Raw genomic sequence first — 17,349 nt, 5'->3', positions numbered from 1 at the left:
ATTTTAAATGAGTTTCAAAGCGAATTAGACAGGATATATAACAAATGTGTAGCAATATTATTACACATTTATGCCATACAATATCTGAATCATTTACACATATTTGATTTCAATAAACGCCACAAAGCTCGTCTATCAGGTTTTATTTTGAAGGCTTAGCCGGAAGTTAGGCGCCGTCTTCAGGCTGGGCTTCCTGCTCAGACTGCAGGCAGGTGGATGCTGATGCTTCGAAAACGTTAGCTTGTTCGGGCGATGATGAGGTGGTGAAGCATTGTTTAAACAAGTTCAGTTTGCGTGACTCCTGACAGGTTTATTACTAGCGTACGGCGTTTTTGTGCAGAAATGACGACTACCACGACATTTCAGGGGATGGAGCCCGGTGCTAAAAACAGTTCCAGGTAAATAAAAGGCTTCAATCAGACCGATGTGAAGCCTTTAGCCCACACGTTCAGCATCCTGACTTTACCAACGGTCCAACGTGTAATTAACGAAAATATAGAATTTTTCTGAAAGGCTTCATTTTATGTCTAACTAACCGTTTAATATGTTTAAAATGCGATAGATCAAACCTGCAGTTTGGTATTTTATGATGGAACATTCGCATTATTAATCGTAGCTAGCAAGTTAGCATGCATGGACCATCCCTTTTGTAAAAAAAAAAAATGCTACCCAGCTAACAGCTCGGTGCTAACCTCTACAGTCCTTTTACATTTCCGCTAGTCTGTGTGTGTGTGAGAGAGAGAGACAGCTGTCGTGTTTACAGTTTGGGAAAGATTTCATACACCATATCGGTCACTCCATTAGGGTGGGGTCTCGGCACATTTCAGATCAGTTGTCAAGACGACAGTTGATGTAGAATCAGTCTGCCCAGCATGTTGCCTGATGATAACAAGGGCCACATTACAGCTGGCCACACCTGACACGTGTGCATTTTGTTTCACATGTGGGATTTGAATTAATCTGGATTATTAGAAATCTGTTTATGCTACAGAAATATTGAGCATTGAATAATGTACATTTAGTGTTTTCCCCCTGAAAATGCGTGAACAAATTAGCACGTTATAGCGACGTAATTGGAGAGGTAAACCAAAATATATGCGGCCTATAGATTTACAATTCACAACGAACCTTTTCTCAAGCCAGTTCTCATGACAAACTGGTAAAAGAATTATACAATCAAATCAGTTTAATTCAAAACCAGTTAGGAGTGTGATCAAATGCTTTATATCCAAAAATGTTTTGTTTTAAACACTAAAAGCAATCAGATGAAGCAGCATATGTGGATGTCACATGTAAAATTGCAGTAAAATGTTTATTTGTATCAAGCTTTTGCAATTTTTAGTAATTTCAGCAAAAAAAAACTTAAGGTCGTGGTCATAAAGTGTGACCGTTTCCTGTTTTCTCTGCAAACAATGAGCTCAGCTGATTTTATTTCTCCTAATAGTCAAATTAAAAACACACGTGACTCTATGAAAGCTCAAAGTTTTCTGTTCTAGTGGTAAACTAATTGCTACAGAAAAGTGTCAGATGTGCTTTAAGGGGAGACAAATGTAGGCATCACTAAGCATTACCATTCACACCATTAAAAATGTAGGCATCGCTAAGCATTACCATTCACACCATTAAAATCCATTTGTTCTGTTTTACATGTTAATGAACACGTAGCCAAAAAACCCGAAATTTAAGGAAAAGGTTTTGTGGCAGCAAGGGAGTCGCTTTTATGTAAGAAAAACAGACTGAAAATCCAGGGACTATTAGAACGGACAACAAAGAAGACCGATGCAAAGTTAGTTTCTCGTATGAAATCTACCTTTGATTATTCTAGAAAGTCATTTGTGTGGTGAAGAAAATGTGAGCGCTCTCATGCGCCCTGTTTTGTGCCAAGAATGAAACATACTGATACAATCCATGTGTGAGCTTGGTTCTGATGCAAGGGCTTACTCACAAAACTGCCTAAAGCTACTGCCATAAACAAATGGCAGATCAAAATGTTCTCCAAGAGGAACTTTTTCTAAGAGTCCGGGCAAGATTTAGGGATGATTCAGCAAGGTGAAGTGGTAATGATTACAACCTTGACGCTTGAGCCTGTGGTCTTCCCGGATGAATACCCTACAAATAGGATGTAATGCATTCTTTTAAAGTTGGGGAATTAATAATGGACAACAAGAATGGTTTGACCTGGAGGAGTCCTGACTGATGTTGAAAATCCAGCATGCCAGAACAAAGTTATGACGAGGTTATACTTTAAATATAGACTCCTTTTTATGGATTTGATGTTTTTGATTTCATTTCAAGCCCTTGAAATGCTTTCATTGCAGGTAGGAACCAAATAGCAAATTTGTGTCAATTAAATTTTTTTTAGTCATTGTTGTAAACGCCACTTGGTCTGATTGACCTTGATTGCACCTAGTCGTCCATAATGTTGAATAATGTCTTGGTTTAAAAAAAAAATAATTATTTTTATTTTTTTATGTAGTACGGCACATTCTATAATCTAAAGTTGCGTCGTCAATCTGAAATTTCTGTTTTGCAACACAGCTGGAACTTTACAACCGGCTGTGTTGTATTAATAACAATAGCCTACTTAGAAATATAAGACCTTGTGCCACTAACTGGCTTAGATTTTCATAAGCCTTTCAATATTTCCAAATCGAGCATGTTTCCTAGCTGACAGAGGTTGGATGCTCAGAGTAATACGACATTTTGCTGTAAGCCGTTTGGCCTTTGTATTATTTGCATTTCTTGGGTCAGTTTCTTATTCTTGAACGGATGAGACAAAACAAAGTGGCTATAGTTGAGTCTTCTTCCTTCAGTAACAACTTCCATGCTGAAGAGTTGCTGTTAGTGGAATTTCTTCATGGTTATGGAGCATTCACGGTTAAAGATTTTTAATCCATCAAGATTTTTGATTTCATGTTTCATCATTTCCATGTTTCATCAACATGGAAATGTTTCATCAACGTTTCCATGTTGATGAAACATGGATTTCATCAACATGGAAATGGTGAAATCCATGTTTCATCATTTCAGTTTAAGGATCAACCAGAAGAAAATCTAAAACTAAATCAATGGCCCCCAATAAAGGCCATCATGCTTTTTCTTCAAATGTACCTGTATTTGTCTAAAAAGCTAAGTTATTAGTCTGGCCATGTAGCTTTTATTGTGTTTATGTAATGTCTCTTGCACAACTGGAAATCTCAAAAATAGAAAATGACAAAATTGTAAAATAAAAGTGAAAAATCCAGAGTTTGGTTGGTAGCAGTGATTTTAATGTGTTTCCAGGGTTTTGCGCCCTCCTGGTGGCGGCTCCAACATTTCACTTGGGGCAGATGAGGAGAAGCCACCCGTCAGAAAAAACAAGATGGCGTCCAGTGTGTTTGCAGAGCCGGAAGACCCTTACGCTAATAGAAGGAACAACCCACCAGGTACGATCTCACTTACTTTTCTAGTGCTTTTTGTGTGTTGTACTAATTTTCTGGTTTGTATTCTGTCAATTTCTGCTAGAGCATTTGCCTTTTTTTTTTTTTTTTTATCTCTGAGGCCGAATAAGTAAAATTTAACAGCTCTACTTTTTTGATTGGGGACTTTAAAAAAAATCTAAGGTAAGTGGAAAGGTTATTGAAAATGGTGAGGTTTATATTTTCAGCCTCCAAGCAAGGGGTATCATGACCTGAGACACAGCTCAAGTATTTGTGTTGCTCTAACAAGTCCACTTTACTGTATATGTCTGAGTTTAGGATATAATAGGGGTGTAACACGTCATAAGGTCTCATAATATTAAATCATTAAAATATTTCTCATTGAGCTGCTTTCTCATGTGCTTTTAAAAATACTTGAAGCCCATACACATTTAATGTCAGAAATATAATGAAATGAAAATTGTTGCATTTAAAATATACTGCTCAAAAAAATAAAGGGAACACTTAAGTGTTTAAGTGTTCCCTTTATTTTTTTGAGCAGTGTATATTTACTAAATATTAAGTACATTACTTGGATGAACTTTGTTGAACCAGTGACGCACTTCCGGTTTACTCTGCAAAAACTTTGCTCAAGGAACTAGCACATTAGCTATGGATTTTTTAAAAATTATTATTTTTACCCGTTTGCTGCATAATCAGCAGAAAGTAAGTCAACAATGTGAATATAATTGTTCAGACCACCTCCGAAACCGAAGCACAGTTGAACAGGTTACTTTTTAATTCACTGACCTGTGATGTACCGCAGAGAGCCCAGCCTTTAAAAATAAATACCGGATATCAGTGTAGCACAATAAGACTGACTCTTATCACATGTACATAAGAGTCATGTAAGAAGTAAGAAGTGGTTTATTGTTCAGTCTATTTGTTTAGGAAATTAATGATGAAGAGAGAGTGCTAGAGCTGTAAAAGAAAAGTAAAAGTTTTCCAGAGAAATCCATAATCCGCTTTTTGTAAATTCTTTACACACCAGAGGGGGCACTTCACTTTAGTTTCCATTACAGTAGAGGTTGTCAAACTTCCTGTTCATAGGTCTAAAGCTTATCATTCTACAAAAGGTTCAGGACACGTGATGAGCCGATCCCTTTTTACAATTGTCTTGCAACTGTAACTGCCTGCAGTTTTTTGTTTGACGTTCAGCTGCTCTAATTCAAGCGGTCTGATTTTAATTTGAAAAAAGTGAACTTTAAACTTGATTAGCTTTTTATTCCTCAGCAGTTGGTGCCTTTTTTAATTTATAGAAAGTCAGAGAAAACACTAGTATTTTGGTATATAATGATAAGTAGACAAGTAGATTGTTTTTTTTATTACTTCATGTACTACAGTATTTATTTATTTACTTTTTGAACTGCTAGAAATCCCCCTCTAAATACAGGCAAATTAAAATAACTTCTTCATTTCCTTTAATGGTTGTAAATATTGCTCTAGTGCATCTGAATGTTTTTTTAAAGATCACTTTGATAAAGATCTCGGTCAACCACCTTCCTTTTGCTTACTTTCTGATGAAGCCACTCTAGTACTTTTCACCAAATAATGATTTATTAAACTGACCTTAAAACGTATTAAATGTCTCTGTTTCATCAGTACAATCACCAAAGTTTAACTCTCTTTTGAAAAGGTTAGTATAGCATCACACACTTCCATTATGGACATGCATAGAGTTTTTCTTTTAGAATAATTTAAAAAAAGACACCTCAGTCTGAGTCTCTCCTTAGAAAACAGTAGTCTATTGCATCAAGTACAAGGTGTGATAGAGGAACACAACAACATTTCCGTGAGTTATTTAAAGAATATTTTCTGATAGGTTTAGTGCACACTGAAACTTTCATACATGTCTGGTCATTTTCCTTCTTTCTCCTCTCACCTCTTACACTTAGCTATACCCTTTAGTTCTGGCAGTGTTCTACTTCATTGAGAAAGCCCAACCTCATTTTTCTATTCCTTCTTTTACTTCTGCTTCTCTATCTAAAATAGGAAGTTCATTGAAACTTGAATAAGTGACGTCAAAAGGAATTTTTTAAAAATTTGTTAGATTTGTTCTTGTTTTTCAGAATAAGGATACTTTAGCTGACACTAAAATTGTCTAAGGTACAGGTTGAATTGAAAAATGACAGATGTATTTACCCAACACACATGTATTAAGGCTACATTTACTAACCTTTGTGTGTTGAGTTTATCTTTACCTGATTATAAATATATGTTTTTAAGTGCAGGTATAGTTTAAAAAATTTGAAATTGTAAAAAATTTGATATTTTTTGTTGCTCATTTCAGAAAATGACACTCATATATAAACTCGTTCCACATAAGGTGAAATGTTTTCAAGTCTTTATTTTTTGTAATTTTGATGATTGTGGCTTTAGGATAACAAAACCCCAAAACTTGGTATCCAATAAAATTGGAAGATTGTTAAATGTGGTTGGAAAAAGTGTTCCAGATACAGGAATAACTGCAGCCTTGAGAGGATTACCAAGCAAAATCCGCTCAAGAATTTGGGAAGCTTCACAAGGGAAGGACCGAGCCTGGAGTCAGAGCCACGTGAAGACAGTTTCAAAGTCGGCCTTCTAAGAAAAGGATAGAAAGAACTGGACTGTTGCTCAGTAATTTAAGTCATATTTCCAGATGAATGTAAATTTAGCAGTTTATTTGAAAATCCAGGTCCCAGGATTTAGCGGAAAAGTTGAAAAGCACAGAATCCAAGTTTCCTGAAATCCAAATTGAAGCTTCCAGTCAGAGATGGTTTGTGGTGCCATGTCATCTGCTGGTGTTGGTCCACTGTGTTTGCTGAAGTCTGTAGTCAATGCAGCCATTTACCAGGAATGTTTTGAACATCTTATGGTTCCTTCCACTGACCAGTTTTATGGAAATGCTGATTTTATTTTCCTGCAGGCCTTTGAACATGTCCACTCTGCCAATGGTATATCAAAAGTTGCTTTAATGATGACGGTGTTTTTGTGCTTGAGTGACTGGCAAACTGTCCTAATTTGAACCGCATAGAGAACCTGTGGGATATTGTCAAGAGGAACATGAGCGACATCAGACTCAACTGTGCAGACGACCTGAAGCAACCTGAGCTTCCATTACACCTCAGCAGAACCACATTCTGATTGTCTTCATATCAAAAATGTATTTCATGCTGAAGAACCCCCAACCAAGGCCTGAAGTATTTCACTCTATGTATAATTAATCTACATCAGTTTCACTAATTACTTACAAAAGAATTGTACTTTTTTGCAATATTCCAAATTATTGTGCTGTGCCTGTGTTCAATGGGGAAGTCTTTGTTAGACCTCCAACATTTGATCAGGATTAAACCAGTTTTCAAAGGTTTATATTGATTGACAGATTGGTTCTGTTAATCAATATATTTGTTAGGAACAGGAATTGACCTCTACTGAAGGTCATGAAGTATTTCTGTAAAAAAAAAAGAAAGAAAAAAGCTCTTTCGATATCCATTTCTGATTCATTCCAGTGATGAATGGAATGAGGTGGAACTGATGATGACTCGAAACAGGCTGCACCAAATGTATACAACTCTGTATGTCATCATGGAAATGTACTCAATGTTAGCAGCTCATTTTATGGTATTGACAAGCATTCAAAAGGTAAAATTGAATATTCTAAATATTACAAAGTGTTTTTGTTTTCGAAGCAATAGCACACTGGATTACAGTCTGATCAAATCTTCTCCCATTTATTAAACAAAGCCATTCTTAGCAGAGGAAATGTGGACACAAAGTTGGAGATACTCTCAATGATCTTTTGTCTATGTTCCTGTGAACTACTTCCCAAAGCTCTACAGTTTGTCCAGGTCCACATCATCCTCAGAAACAGAATTTTAGTGAGGCTTGTATCCAGATTCACTCAGAGGTCATTTAAAATCATAGTTCAACAAAGATTAGAAAGTAATTAAGCATTATTACTTTTTCTTAGTATATAAGAAAGATTTAAAACCCCACTGTTACTGCACAGACTTAAAAGTTAACTTTGTAACGACTAAAGCAGAAGGCAGGTCCGCTGCGCTTTCCTCTCGTTAACTGTAGCAATAACATTTATGTACTCATGAAACCACTAGATTTTTATTTATTTATTTGCTTTTCAAACTATCTGCGGGATTTGTGTCCTGTTAGCAGAAGAGGTGAAATGGCGTGCGAAATGGCAATTTAAAAAAACCCCCACTAAAACCACTGTGGTAGCGCATGTTATTTCTAGGTGGAGATAGCTTTGTCTTTCTAGGCAGCTGTACTCAGTTTGTAGCATACCTTTCTGCTTTTCAAAGAGAAATGGATAGTAGGTCTTATTGTGTTGCTTGTTAAGGCAGGAACTCTCTTAATGATGTCCCTAATTGTGCCTCTTTTATTTATTTTTTTGTCTAACATGTCTCTACATGGAAAAGTCTGATAGAATAGAGAGGGGAGATATGAAAAAAAGGGAGCTTACTGTGATAAAGACTCCTTGAACTGGATTACTGCTCTCCTTGCTCTACATCAACCATCACACTCTCCACATGCAGAAGCTCATATTTGCCAAGTGATTTGACTCATAAAGACGATTAAAAAAGCTAAAACCGTACTGGTTTGGCTCCCTGCAAAACTTGCTTGATAACAAGCAAGTGTTTGTCATTAGAGAAACTGTTGCTGAATTCCAGAAACTGGGGTGACTTCCATCTTGTGTTTTCTGTACTCAGTTTTTGGCAGAGGCTTTTAGAGAAGTCTGAGAAAAGCCTACGCTGCAGGAAATGAGTGCTCTTCTGTCTCGGTTCAAAATAAACATCGTGAACAGACCGATTGTAATGAGTGTGAAAGTGGAATTTTTAATATAAAAAAAAAAGTTCCCAAAGCGTATTGGGATGTGAGTGGGACGTGACAAGGAACAAAATGAAGTTATGTCGGGTCATAACTTTCAGCTTCAGAGTTTAGAGTTTGTGGCTTGTACTTTCCCCCTTTCATCTCTCAGTAGTCAAAATGAAACTAGAAGACCCTCAGTCACAGCTAGAACACCCGGAGCAAGGCTCATCCTTTAGGAGTTCGGTTGAGTCAGACTGTGAGAGCTGAATTTTTGAGTGCTGAGCATGTGGTTGCAGTTTTAGTGTTTGCATGCCTAAGTGTTTAGTGTAACTGAATGACCTTCTCTGCTGACCGTGCATCTGTTCATACTCTTTTGCTGTAAATACACGTGGTTATCTTTTTCAAATAAATATCTACCATCAAAGGGCCTTCATAGTTCTCTAGGTTTGATCATAATGGCATCGGATCAACTCTCCATTTTGCCGAGTCGTGCTGTTACTTTCTGTGTACACATTGCTTTTGCATTATTTCCTACTCCTGTTTCATACATGTGGACGGCTTGATTAATATCCATGTACTTTAACCACTTTGGGTTAATTATTACTAGATTGATATTTTCATGAATTTAAGATATACTCTACTGACAGAAAGTACTCAGTTGCTTTTACGTTTTCTTTATATTGTTCTGAAAGACCTAATTAAAAAAAAATGTACTCAAAATTGGTGATAATGAAAAGGTAAAAACAGGTTTTCAAGAATTCATAAAGAATATGAACATTTTAAAACAGTAGATACACCTGTAGATTGATAAAATTGCACATTTGATAGTGACAGCATATGTCTCCACAAGTTGGCCACACCTGTTTTTGGATATTTTCTACCATTCTTCTCTGCAGATCCTGTCATGCTCAGTTTGAATGCACTCTTAAAGGGGTTTTCTTGGCAGATTTATCAATATTTGGCTGCTGTCTTCTCACAGCCAATGCAGACTAGTCACCCAGTTCCTGCTGCGACAAAACATCCATGCTGCCACCACCGTGCTTGAAAGATCGAGGGTGGAAACCAGATATATTCTGGTGCTTTTTTTTTCTTTCTTTCTTCAGATAGAGCTGATCAGGATGTAGCATTATCTCAGCTGATGCCCTCATCCAGGAAGAACACCAGACCAAATGTAGCTTCTATGCGGATAAAAAATATAGTTAACAGTTGAACAGATAAAGCAAATTGGAGATTAGTAGAAGGAAACAGTGATTAACTTTTTCCCTTTTAGTATTAACTACTTATAGCTGGTTTTTTAAGTGCAACTTGCATTATTTATTTATTTATATTGGCTTTATTCTGTGGATTTTTATTTATTTAGATATTTTTTAACTTTTAAAAATGTTGGTTTATGGAACAAGACACATGAAGCAAAATGATGTTTTTATGTTTGTGAAAGGTTAACGGCTGTCAGCACGTTATTCGGTGTTTGGCAATGTAAACGTTTCTTTAAGAAGCTGTTGGATCCTTGTCAGAAAATGTAAACAATGCCGATAAGGCTCATCTGCAAACGAGACTTTCCAGCTGCGACAAGCCATCCATCAGACGGCGTTTGACATGACAGCTCTTATCTCTCCCATCTCTCTGCGCTCTTTCAGGAGGAAAGCCCACAGGTGTTCTGTGCGGAGAGCCGTCGGCCCCCCTGAGAAGAGGTGTGAACCAAGGCGCCAATCACATTGGAGAGGCTTCTGCCACAGTAAGAACTTTACGCCGATCATGAGTTTGTCTGGGGCAAAAAAGACAGAAGTGAGAACGTCACGACCACAGAAGGAAGGAAGTAAATGAACCATTCTGATCCTCTTTCACTATAAACATTAATCTGAGAACCGGGTGGCTTTTCAACTTAGATGACCTGCGAGTGTTGAAGTCAACCAACCAACAACCCACTAATCTGCCTCAGGGGCAACTAGCCACAGGGAGGGGAGAAAGGATTAAAACTGTACGAAAGGCAGCTTTAGGAAGTTGGGTGAGGTTCACAATATTCTCTAGCACTTAGATGAGAAGATAATGTAAATAAATAAATAAATCATACATTCAGTGAAGGAAGAAACACTATTAGACAGACAGGCCAAGCAGCTGCTAAAGTGGCCATAAAGAACCACAGGTTCTCGGCTGAACAGCACAGACAGTCTACTGTAAAACTCCTTCATTTCCAGACTGGATGAGTTAGGGTTGCTCTTCTGAGGGAGAAAACTAAACAAGCACCTCACTAAACTTTGCATAAAGTTGAAGGGCCCCAATTATACAGACGGGTGCAGACGGTGAATTACGCTGCAAACACATGGACGATGCAAACTCCAAAACACACAAACGCAAAAAACAAATATAACATTTTCTTTGATTGCAAACAAAGAAAATTCTGCAATCATAGAAAAATGAAGCAAAAAACTACAATTAAAAAAGAAAAGAAAAATGCTGCAACTACAAGAAATGGAAGCAAAATGCTGCAATAGCAAAAACTGAAATCCTGCAAACTTTACACAAAAGATAAATGCTATGGGGAGCCTGGAATAAATATTCTACTGTTCTACAATATTGGCAAAGACAACGTGTTTGAAGAAGACATGAAGTATAACACACCTTTTCTTTGTTCCTCCAATTTTCTTCTGCTTTTACTGCTTCTTGTATTTGCCGTCGTTCTGCAGCATTTTCCTTTTAGATTTTATTTCCTGCGTTTGCAACATTTTATCTGTGGTTGCAGAATTTAGTTTGTTGTTTGCTTAATGTGGTTGCAGCATTTTTTGTTTGCATTTGTTTTGTTGATCTCAGGGTTTTGCTTCTATTTTCTTTCAGTGCAACATATTTTGTTTGCAGCATTTGTTTTTTCATTGTGTGTGTTTGTTTGGTTTCGACTTTGCAACATGTTCTACGTATTCTTAGCGACAACATCTCATGGACTTTGAACTGGATGTAGCAGTAAACTCTTTTATTGGCCAATTGATTCATATGTAACAGAAAAAACAAACTTTGGATCTCCAGTACAAAAGCAATGTGTTTTAAACCTGTAGGACATCAGCACCCTGTCATTCCATGATCTGTTAATGTTGGTGGTTTATGTTACTACAAAATTGAATGTGACTGATGTAAACTTGAGCAGGGCTTTTCAAAGTGTGGGGCGCCTCAGCGGTAGCACCAAAGGGGGCGTGATATGAGGAAGAAAAAAAAAATGGAAAAAGTAACTGCAAACATTTAGCCAACTTCACCAAACCTATGCCAGAGACCAAATTGATAGATTTCTAGTACCTAAAGCTGTGGTGAGTAAGGAGACAGTTTAGACCAAACAAGATAAAATCAATAAAAAAATAAAAAAAAGATGGAAGTATGACCATGATGATTTAAAGTCTGTATTTTCATGGGCTGGATCTGAAGATGCTCCACTGCCACGGTGTTGTCAGCAAAGATCCTGGATTTAATTTTTTTCACAGGAGCATAAATAAACTCCGGCCACAACAGAAATTAGCTCATGCCTTCAGCGCTGTAAATGAAAAGGCAACTGAAGCATCAAATAACGTGCAGCTAAAGCGGGTAAACCCCACAACATGAGTGAAACATGTATGGAAACGGCAATGACACAGCAAAAAATGTCCAGAAATTGTTGCGATACTGTGTGTGGTTGAGCTGATCAAGGAGGGCAGTTGTCTATTTGCTCTCACAGACTTTGAAAACCCCCCTTTCTCTTTGACACATTAATTGATACACTCAGTCATATGAACTTTCATATTCAGACAGAAAACAATGAAACTGCAAAAAGGATCCACGGCTACTTTCATGGTTGGTGACATCTAAAAAGGGAACTGTCATTGTTATCTAAAACAAAACATTCATGGTGACACAGGTTTATTGTAGTAGTTGTAGTAGTAGTACTGATAGTTTTCTCACACTGTGGATTGCAATAACCATGACCATTAAGGCATTAACAATTGTCGCCAAAAAACACAGCTTGGTAAATGATTATTTTAAACATTATGAATACATTTTTTTTATATATTCCTTTTAACGTAACAGCAGTAAATATTTTTCACTTAATTTCTAAAAGTTTACCTCTGCATGGGACATCTGCAGGTTGAGTATTTGCCTCTGTGGCTTTAAGACACAAAGGTTTTGTAAAAAAATAAAATAATAAAATAAAAAGGCTATTTCAAATGTTAAAAAGTTAATTTTTAAGCATTATTATTCAGTAAAGTTCATATATTTTACTGACTGTGATATTCTGCTTAAAACTAAGCACGCAAAAACCAGGCTTTTTAGTTTCATCTGTAATGTGACGCGTTTAATTCGACTGATGCAGCTAAAGAAAAGGCGTTCCAGAGCAGCAAGCTGTCAGTCTCATGTTCCAGTTCAGGACAAAGTTTTCTTTTTTGATGCTCAGTGTTGTTTGTGGCAGATATGAATTGTGGTCCTAAAGTTTTTTTTTATCACACCATAACACAGTTGGAAGCTTATGCTATTTTTTATTGGTGCTCTAATTTTTGATTTTAGCCCCTCTAGTAAAATAGCCGTATCATCAGGATATCGTATGGAAACCTGACTATCAAAGCTTTGATTTACCCATCATGTTTGTAGAGATTCAATAGATGTGGAAAGCCCCAAAGAACTAATCCTATTATTTCCTTTTTATTTTGAGAGTGAGTGTAGTAGTTTTTCCAGTTTGGTGTCTGCTTTATAAATCCTTTATGTTTACAGAGGCACTGCCCAGGTAAAGAAAGCATAAAACATGCGTGATAACCCTAGACAATTTCAACGAAACTGGGAGTTAAACAGAATGAAGAGATTTAGGGTGACAGACTACCAAGTATTTATTAATAAAGCCGTACTTAAAGTGATGTCTAACAGCTGAAGTTTATTTCTGGTTGATTGATCAATAAAGAAGACAGAACCTGAATCAAAAGTTGCTTCAACAAAGTATCAGTTTTAAAGTTTACATTCATGTAACATCAGGTTATTGCAGCTTTTTATAGCTTCAGATTTCCAACCTGATAGATTATCTCATTTTTAGCTCAACTGTATAGAGTACATGTTCAGTTACACTTTATGTTGCTAAATTAACAGCATTACACAAAGTAAAATACTACTTTACAAACCTTTTTATTACTAAAAAATGAATAGACCGAAGCAAAGGCATATGCTTGCCTACCCTACGTCAAATTAGAGGTGGAAAAATATGTCAAAAGATTAGTGTCAATTAATAAATTTGACATTTTAAGAGGCGTTTACACCTTTGAGATCCGCTGTAGGCGGGTGTTTGACATTTCAGTTTTAACGTACTTAGAGAACAGGCTTGCACTGATGACGTGTCGGTTTTTGCGCCAGTTTGTTCAGGGGAATTTGCAGACTGGAAAAAGCACAGAGGTGTCATAGTGTATACAGCTTTCTCAGGCCTGTTGCATTTTATAGCAGCTGAGGGCTGATAAAAAAGCTTTAAAAAAAGTGTGCTGACCTCTTATCTCTCTCTGTCTCGTCTCTTTTTTAGGATGGAGAAAATTCTGTGTGTGATAATGGTAAGCAGTTTCTTTCCTCATTCCATTCTGCAACGTCCACTTCATGTAAGACCTTGTGGGTTTTCCCAGCTAGATTGCTAAAGAACAATTTTAAGCCCATCAATCAGGGCTTTTTAAAAAGTAAGCAAGGGATTTTCTTTCCCAGAGATTGCAAAGAAATAATTCAAGTTAGTTCAGTCTTAAGAGGCGTTAAACAGGAGAGGCATGTCTAGATTTCCACGAAGGTGATTTTACGAGAATGATCAGATAGAACCAGGCGGGAATCCAGAAGGGTGTGTTCGGCGTGGCCAGGTTAAAGGTGTTACCGTCTTGTTTTCTTTCTGCAAACGTGATGCGTCTGTCCATTTCCAGAAAACGTCGCTGCAGAACCAAATCCGGCTCCGGAGCCGCAGGAGGAGCCCCCGCAGGCTGAAGAGCCCGCCGCAGGTGGACCACCTGGCCGCCGAAATCCCCCGGGGGGCAAGTCCAGCCTCATCCTGGGTTAAACGCCACACAACTCCTCCTCCTTACCTCCTCTCATCCCTGAACTCATCTTTTTTGTTTTCTCTCCAAAAACAAATATCGGCTCATATTTCAGGAAGCATCTAAAGTCCAGCAGACGCCCACCCTCTCCATATCCCCAAGTGCATTGTTTTGATACCTGTTTTTGGAAAGCTGTTTTTGTACTGTTTTTATTGTTTATTTTAACAGAAGCACTTTATGTACTCCTATTTTTTATGGTTGGAAATCGGCCTCTGCCCCTGAAATTCGAGCGGCCGTGCAGGGTGCGAGGATCACACTGCTTACAGCAACAGCCCATCGTAAAACTCTAGTGTTACTTCAGCAGCACAAGCTCTGGGCGATTCGATCACATGTTTGAACACAGTAACTGCTGTTTGTACCGTTTTATTGTTTGTTTGTTTTTCTCCCATCTTGCATGCTTGTCTGGTCTGTATGAATGTGAGGAAAAACTTTACTGTGAAGATTTTTTAAATTGATTTCACCTCTTAAGTTTTTTTTTTTTTTTTATTACAATAATTTGTTGTATGGTTGTTGCATGAAGTTGAAGTCTTTGTACTGAAAATAGTATTGATACCACACTGAAGCCACATAAATTTTGCTCTAAAAGACGGAGGTACTTTTCATCCCACGTATGAAAACAGATTTTCTTTCCATTAAAATTGCAGCCACTAACCGTAGATGATTGAAGCCCCGCCGCCCCATGTTTCACATGTAAGTTCACTCTGAACTGTGCCACGCCGCTACTTACCTGAAACACCCAGATTTGTTGATGTTCTTGGTCCTGACTTCTAAGTGTATCTTAGATTTGAAAAGTGACCTTATGACAGCCCGGCCTTTCTTTCACCCTTTTACCCTGACATATTTCATCATTCCTGCTCAGTGGAAGTTTGGAACAATCGTTTTGTACATTTCATGTGACAGCATTCAGTCCATAGCACCCGTGTGCTGTGTCCACCAGCTGTCATCGAAGAAGGGAAAAAAAAAAAAAAAAAAAATTAACCAAACATTTTAGATACATGATGTTTTTTCTCCTGTGGTGTGTTTTCTTTAAGCATTTCTTATGTGAGACATGTCTGTTTGCATCCTTAAAGTGGTCATGCTGGATGTAAGTCACTGCAGAAATCTGAAATGAAGAAATGGCACAAGTGGAACTGAACATTAAAGATCAGTTTTGACCGTGAACTGGACCAGCTGTGTGTTTCTGTCTGTTAAAGGGATTCTGCTCATGTTTTTTTTTATCACAAATAGATTATGTCCAGTCAGGGAGATCTTTATTTTGTTTTCCTTTTTTGTGGTGGATTTACAGAAAGCCCCCCCCCCCAAAAAAAATCTGCATTAATGACAAGCAGGCACAGTCTGAAAGTGGTGAAAACTTCCTACGTTTGGTGTAAACAGTTGAAACTAGATACTTTTCACTGACTTAAGTTAAATCAGATGAAACCTCTCGTTTTAGGTCAATTAGGATCGTCAAAATGATTTATATTTGCTAAGTGCCGCAGTAAAGAGAGAAAGAAGAGAGATTTATTTATGAATGTCCTCAAATTGAGAAGCTTACATAAAAAATAAGTAGAATCTCTTTAAACAATGAGAGAAAGCCCAGACAATAATGCCATGGCTTTAGAAACCACTAATAGATTAACTGACACATTTGAGTTAATTGGGGGAACACCTGTGGATGTACTTTAAGGTCACAACTGGAACACACTGGATTGAAAGGTGGGCTTGACAGAAATACTGCATATTAAAGAAAACTGCACTCATACTGCCTCTAGAAAGAGAAGAATCAAGAATGGCAGGGATTTAAAAAAATATATAAACTGGATGGTCGACTTCTTTTCATTCCCGTCTAAAATTGTTGTCATGTTCAGCCATTCCTAAGAAGATGAGAAAGGTGAGGTAAAATGTTGCCAAACTTGGTTCCTTTGTCTCTCGCCTGAACTCAAAATAACTAGTGCTTTTGTTTCACCACGTCTAGATTACCGATTACGGTACTGAATTTTACCTGTGCCAAACCCAGAATCTCCCCAGACCGGTTGCAGGTTTTTCAGAATTCATCTGTCGAGCTTCTCACAAAATGTTGCCTACAATGTTGGCTTCCTGTGTGTTTTGTTGTGTGTTTCAAGATTCTTGTTCTGATTTGGACTCCCAAGTCTTGGAGATCAGCAGGCACCGGGTTATAATGGAGGACCTCCGTTTAGTTCCCTGAGGACCATCCTAAACTGAAAACAAAAGGAAACGGAACCTTTTCTGAATCAGAGGCTCCAGGACTCTGGATCTCTCTTCTTTGAACACAGGGAGCAGCAGAGACCACTCTGTGGGTGAAATGTGCTACTTAAAATTGTTTTATAAACTTTTCCACACACAAAAAAAAACACCCAGCTGTTTTCTGGTATTAAGTTGACTTAGTTGATGATAAGTTGACTTAATAATCTCTTGATTATTAATTCTTTATGTAAGAATTATTCTTTATGTAAGTAATGCCATCTAAGCCCAGTTCCTCTCCTTGCAACCCAAGCGGCGCACCATCACTTTGATCTGCTGGTTTTACTGCACTGTACAATGACTGCTGGAAAACACAAGTGTTTTGTTCTTGGCTTACCATTCAGAAACTGCATTCTTTTGTTTCTTCGTCTGGGTCTGAGAGCTGTACAATTGTGCATCAGTTTGCAGCCATTTTCCCATGTATAAAGTGCAAGTGTATAAGAAAAAGTGTGAATGTAAATGTTGAGTAAGGGAGCTCATTTGGAAATGTATTATAAAGTGACATGAAGCTTTATCTGAAACGGCTCATTCTGAAAGGAGTTCAAGAAACAATTGAGCAAAGTCAAATCTCATTATTTGAGTGATTTGTTGCAAAAAATGTAATGAACAAATTTTTTTTATAGCTCACAAACCTATCCCAACTTTTTTAAAGAAGCATAATAAGTCCCTTTAGTCTGTCCAGATACATTGATGGAGGTGGTCACTGCCCCCCACTCCCCTGACAGCATCTGGTGGTGACGCCAGTGTGGACAGCCCTGTTTATGTAAACATATCTTCAAGCAAATATT

The 17,349-nt window shown here is 37.5% G+C and overlaps 1 protein-coding gene across 1 annotated transcript; it reads left to right on the top strand.

Moving 5' to 3' along the window:
• Positions 1-179: 179 nt before the first annotated feature.
• jpt1a (Jupiter microtubule associated homolog 1a) lies at positions 180-15,481 on the top strand. The gene is made up of 5 exons (XM_008414717.3): positions 180-398; positions 3,283-3,425; positions 9,899-9,996; positions 13,771-13,798; positions 14,150-15,481. The coding sequence occupies exons 1-5, from the start codon at positions 343-345 to the stop codon at positions 14,281-14,283; spliced, it is 459 nt and encodes a 152-aa protein (XP_008412939.2). The 5' UTR covers positions 180-342; the 3' UTR covers positions 14,284-15,481.
• Positions 15,482-17,349: the final 1,868 nt, after the last annotated feature.

This window comes from Poecilia reticulata, chromosome 1, assembly GCF_904066995.2.
Source record: "Poecilia reticulata chromosome 1, P_reticulata-male-v2, whole genome shotgun sequence".
NCBI classification, from domain to species: Eukaryota; Metazoa; Chordata; class Actinopteri; order Cyprinodontiformes; family Poeciliidae; genus Poecilia; species Poecilia reticulata.
The sequence above is the reverse complement of the archived record's forward strand: the minus strand, read 5'-3'. Positions and strand labels throughout refer to the sequence as shown.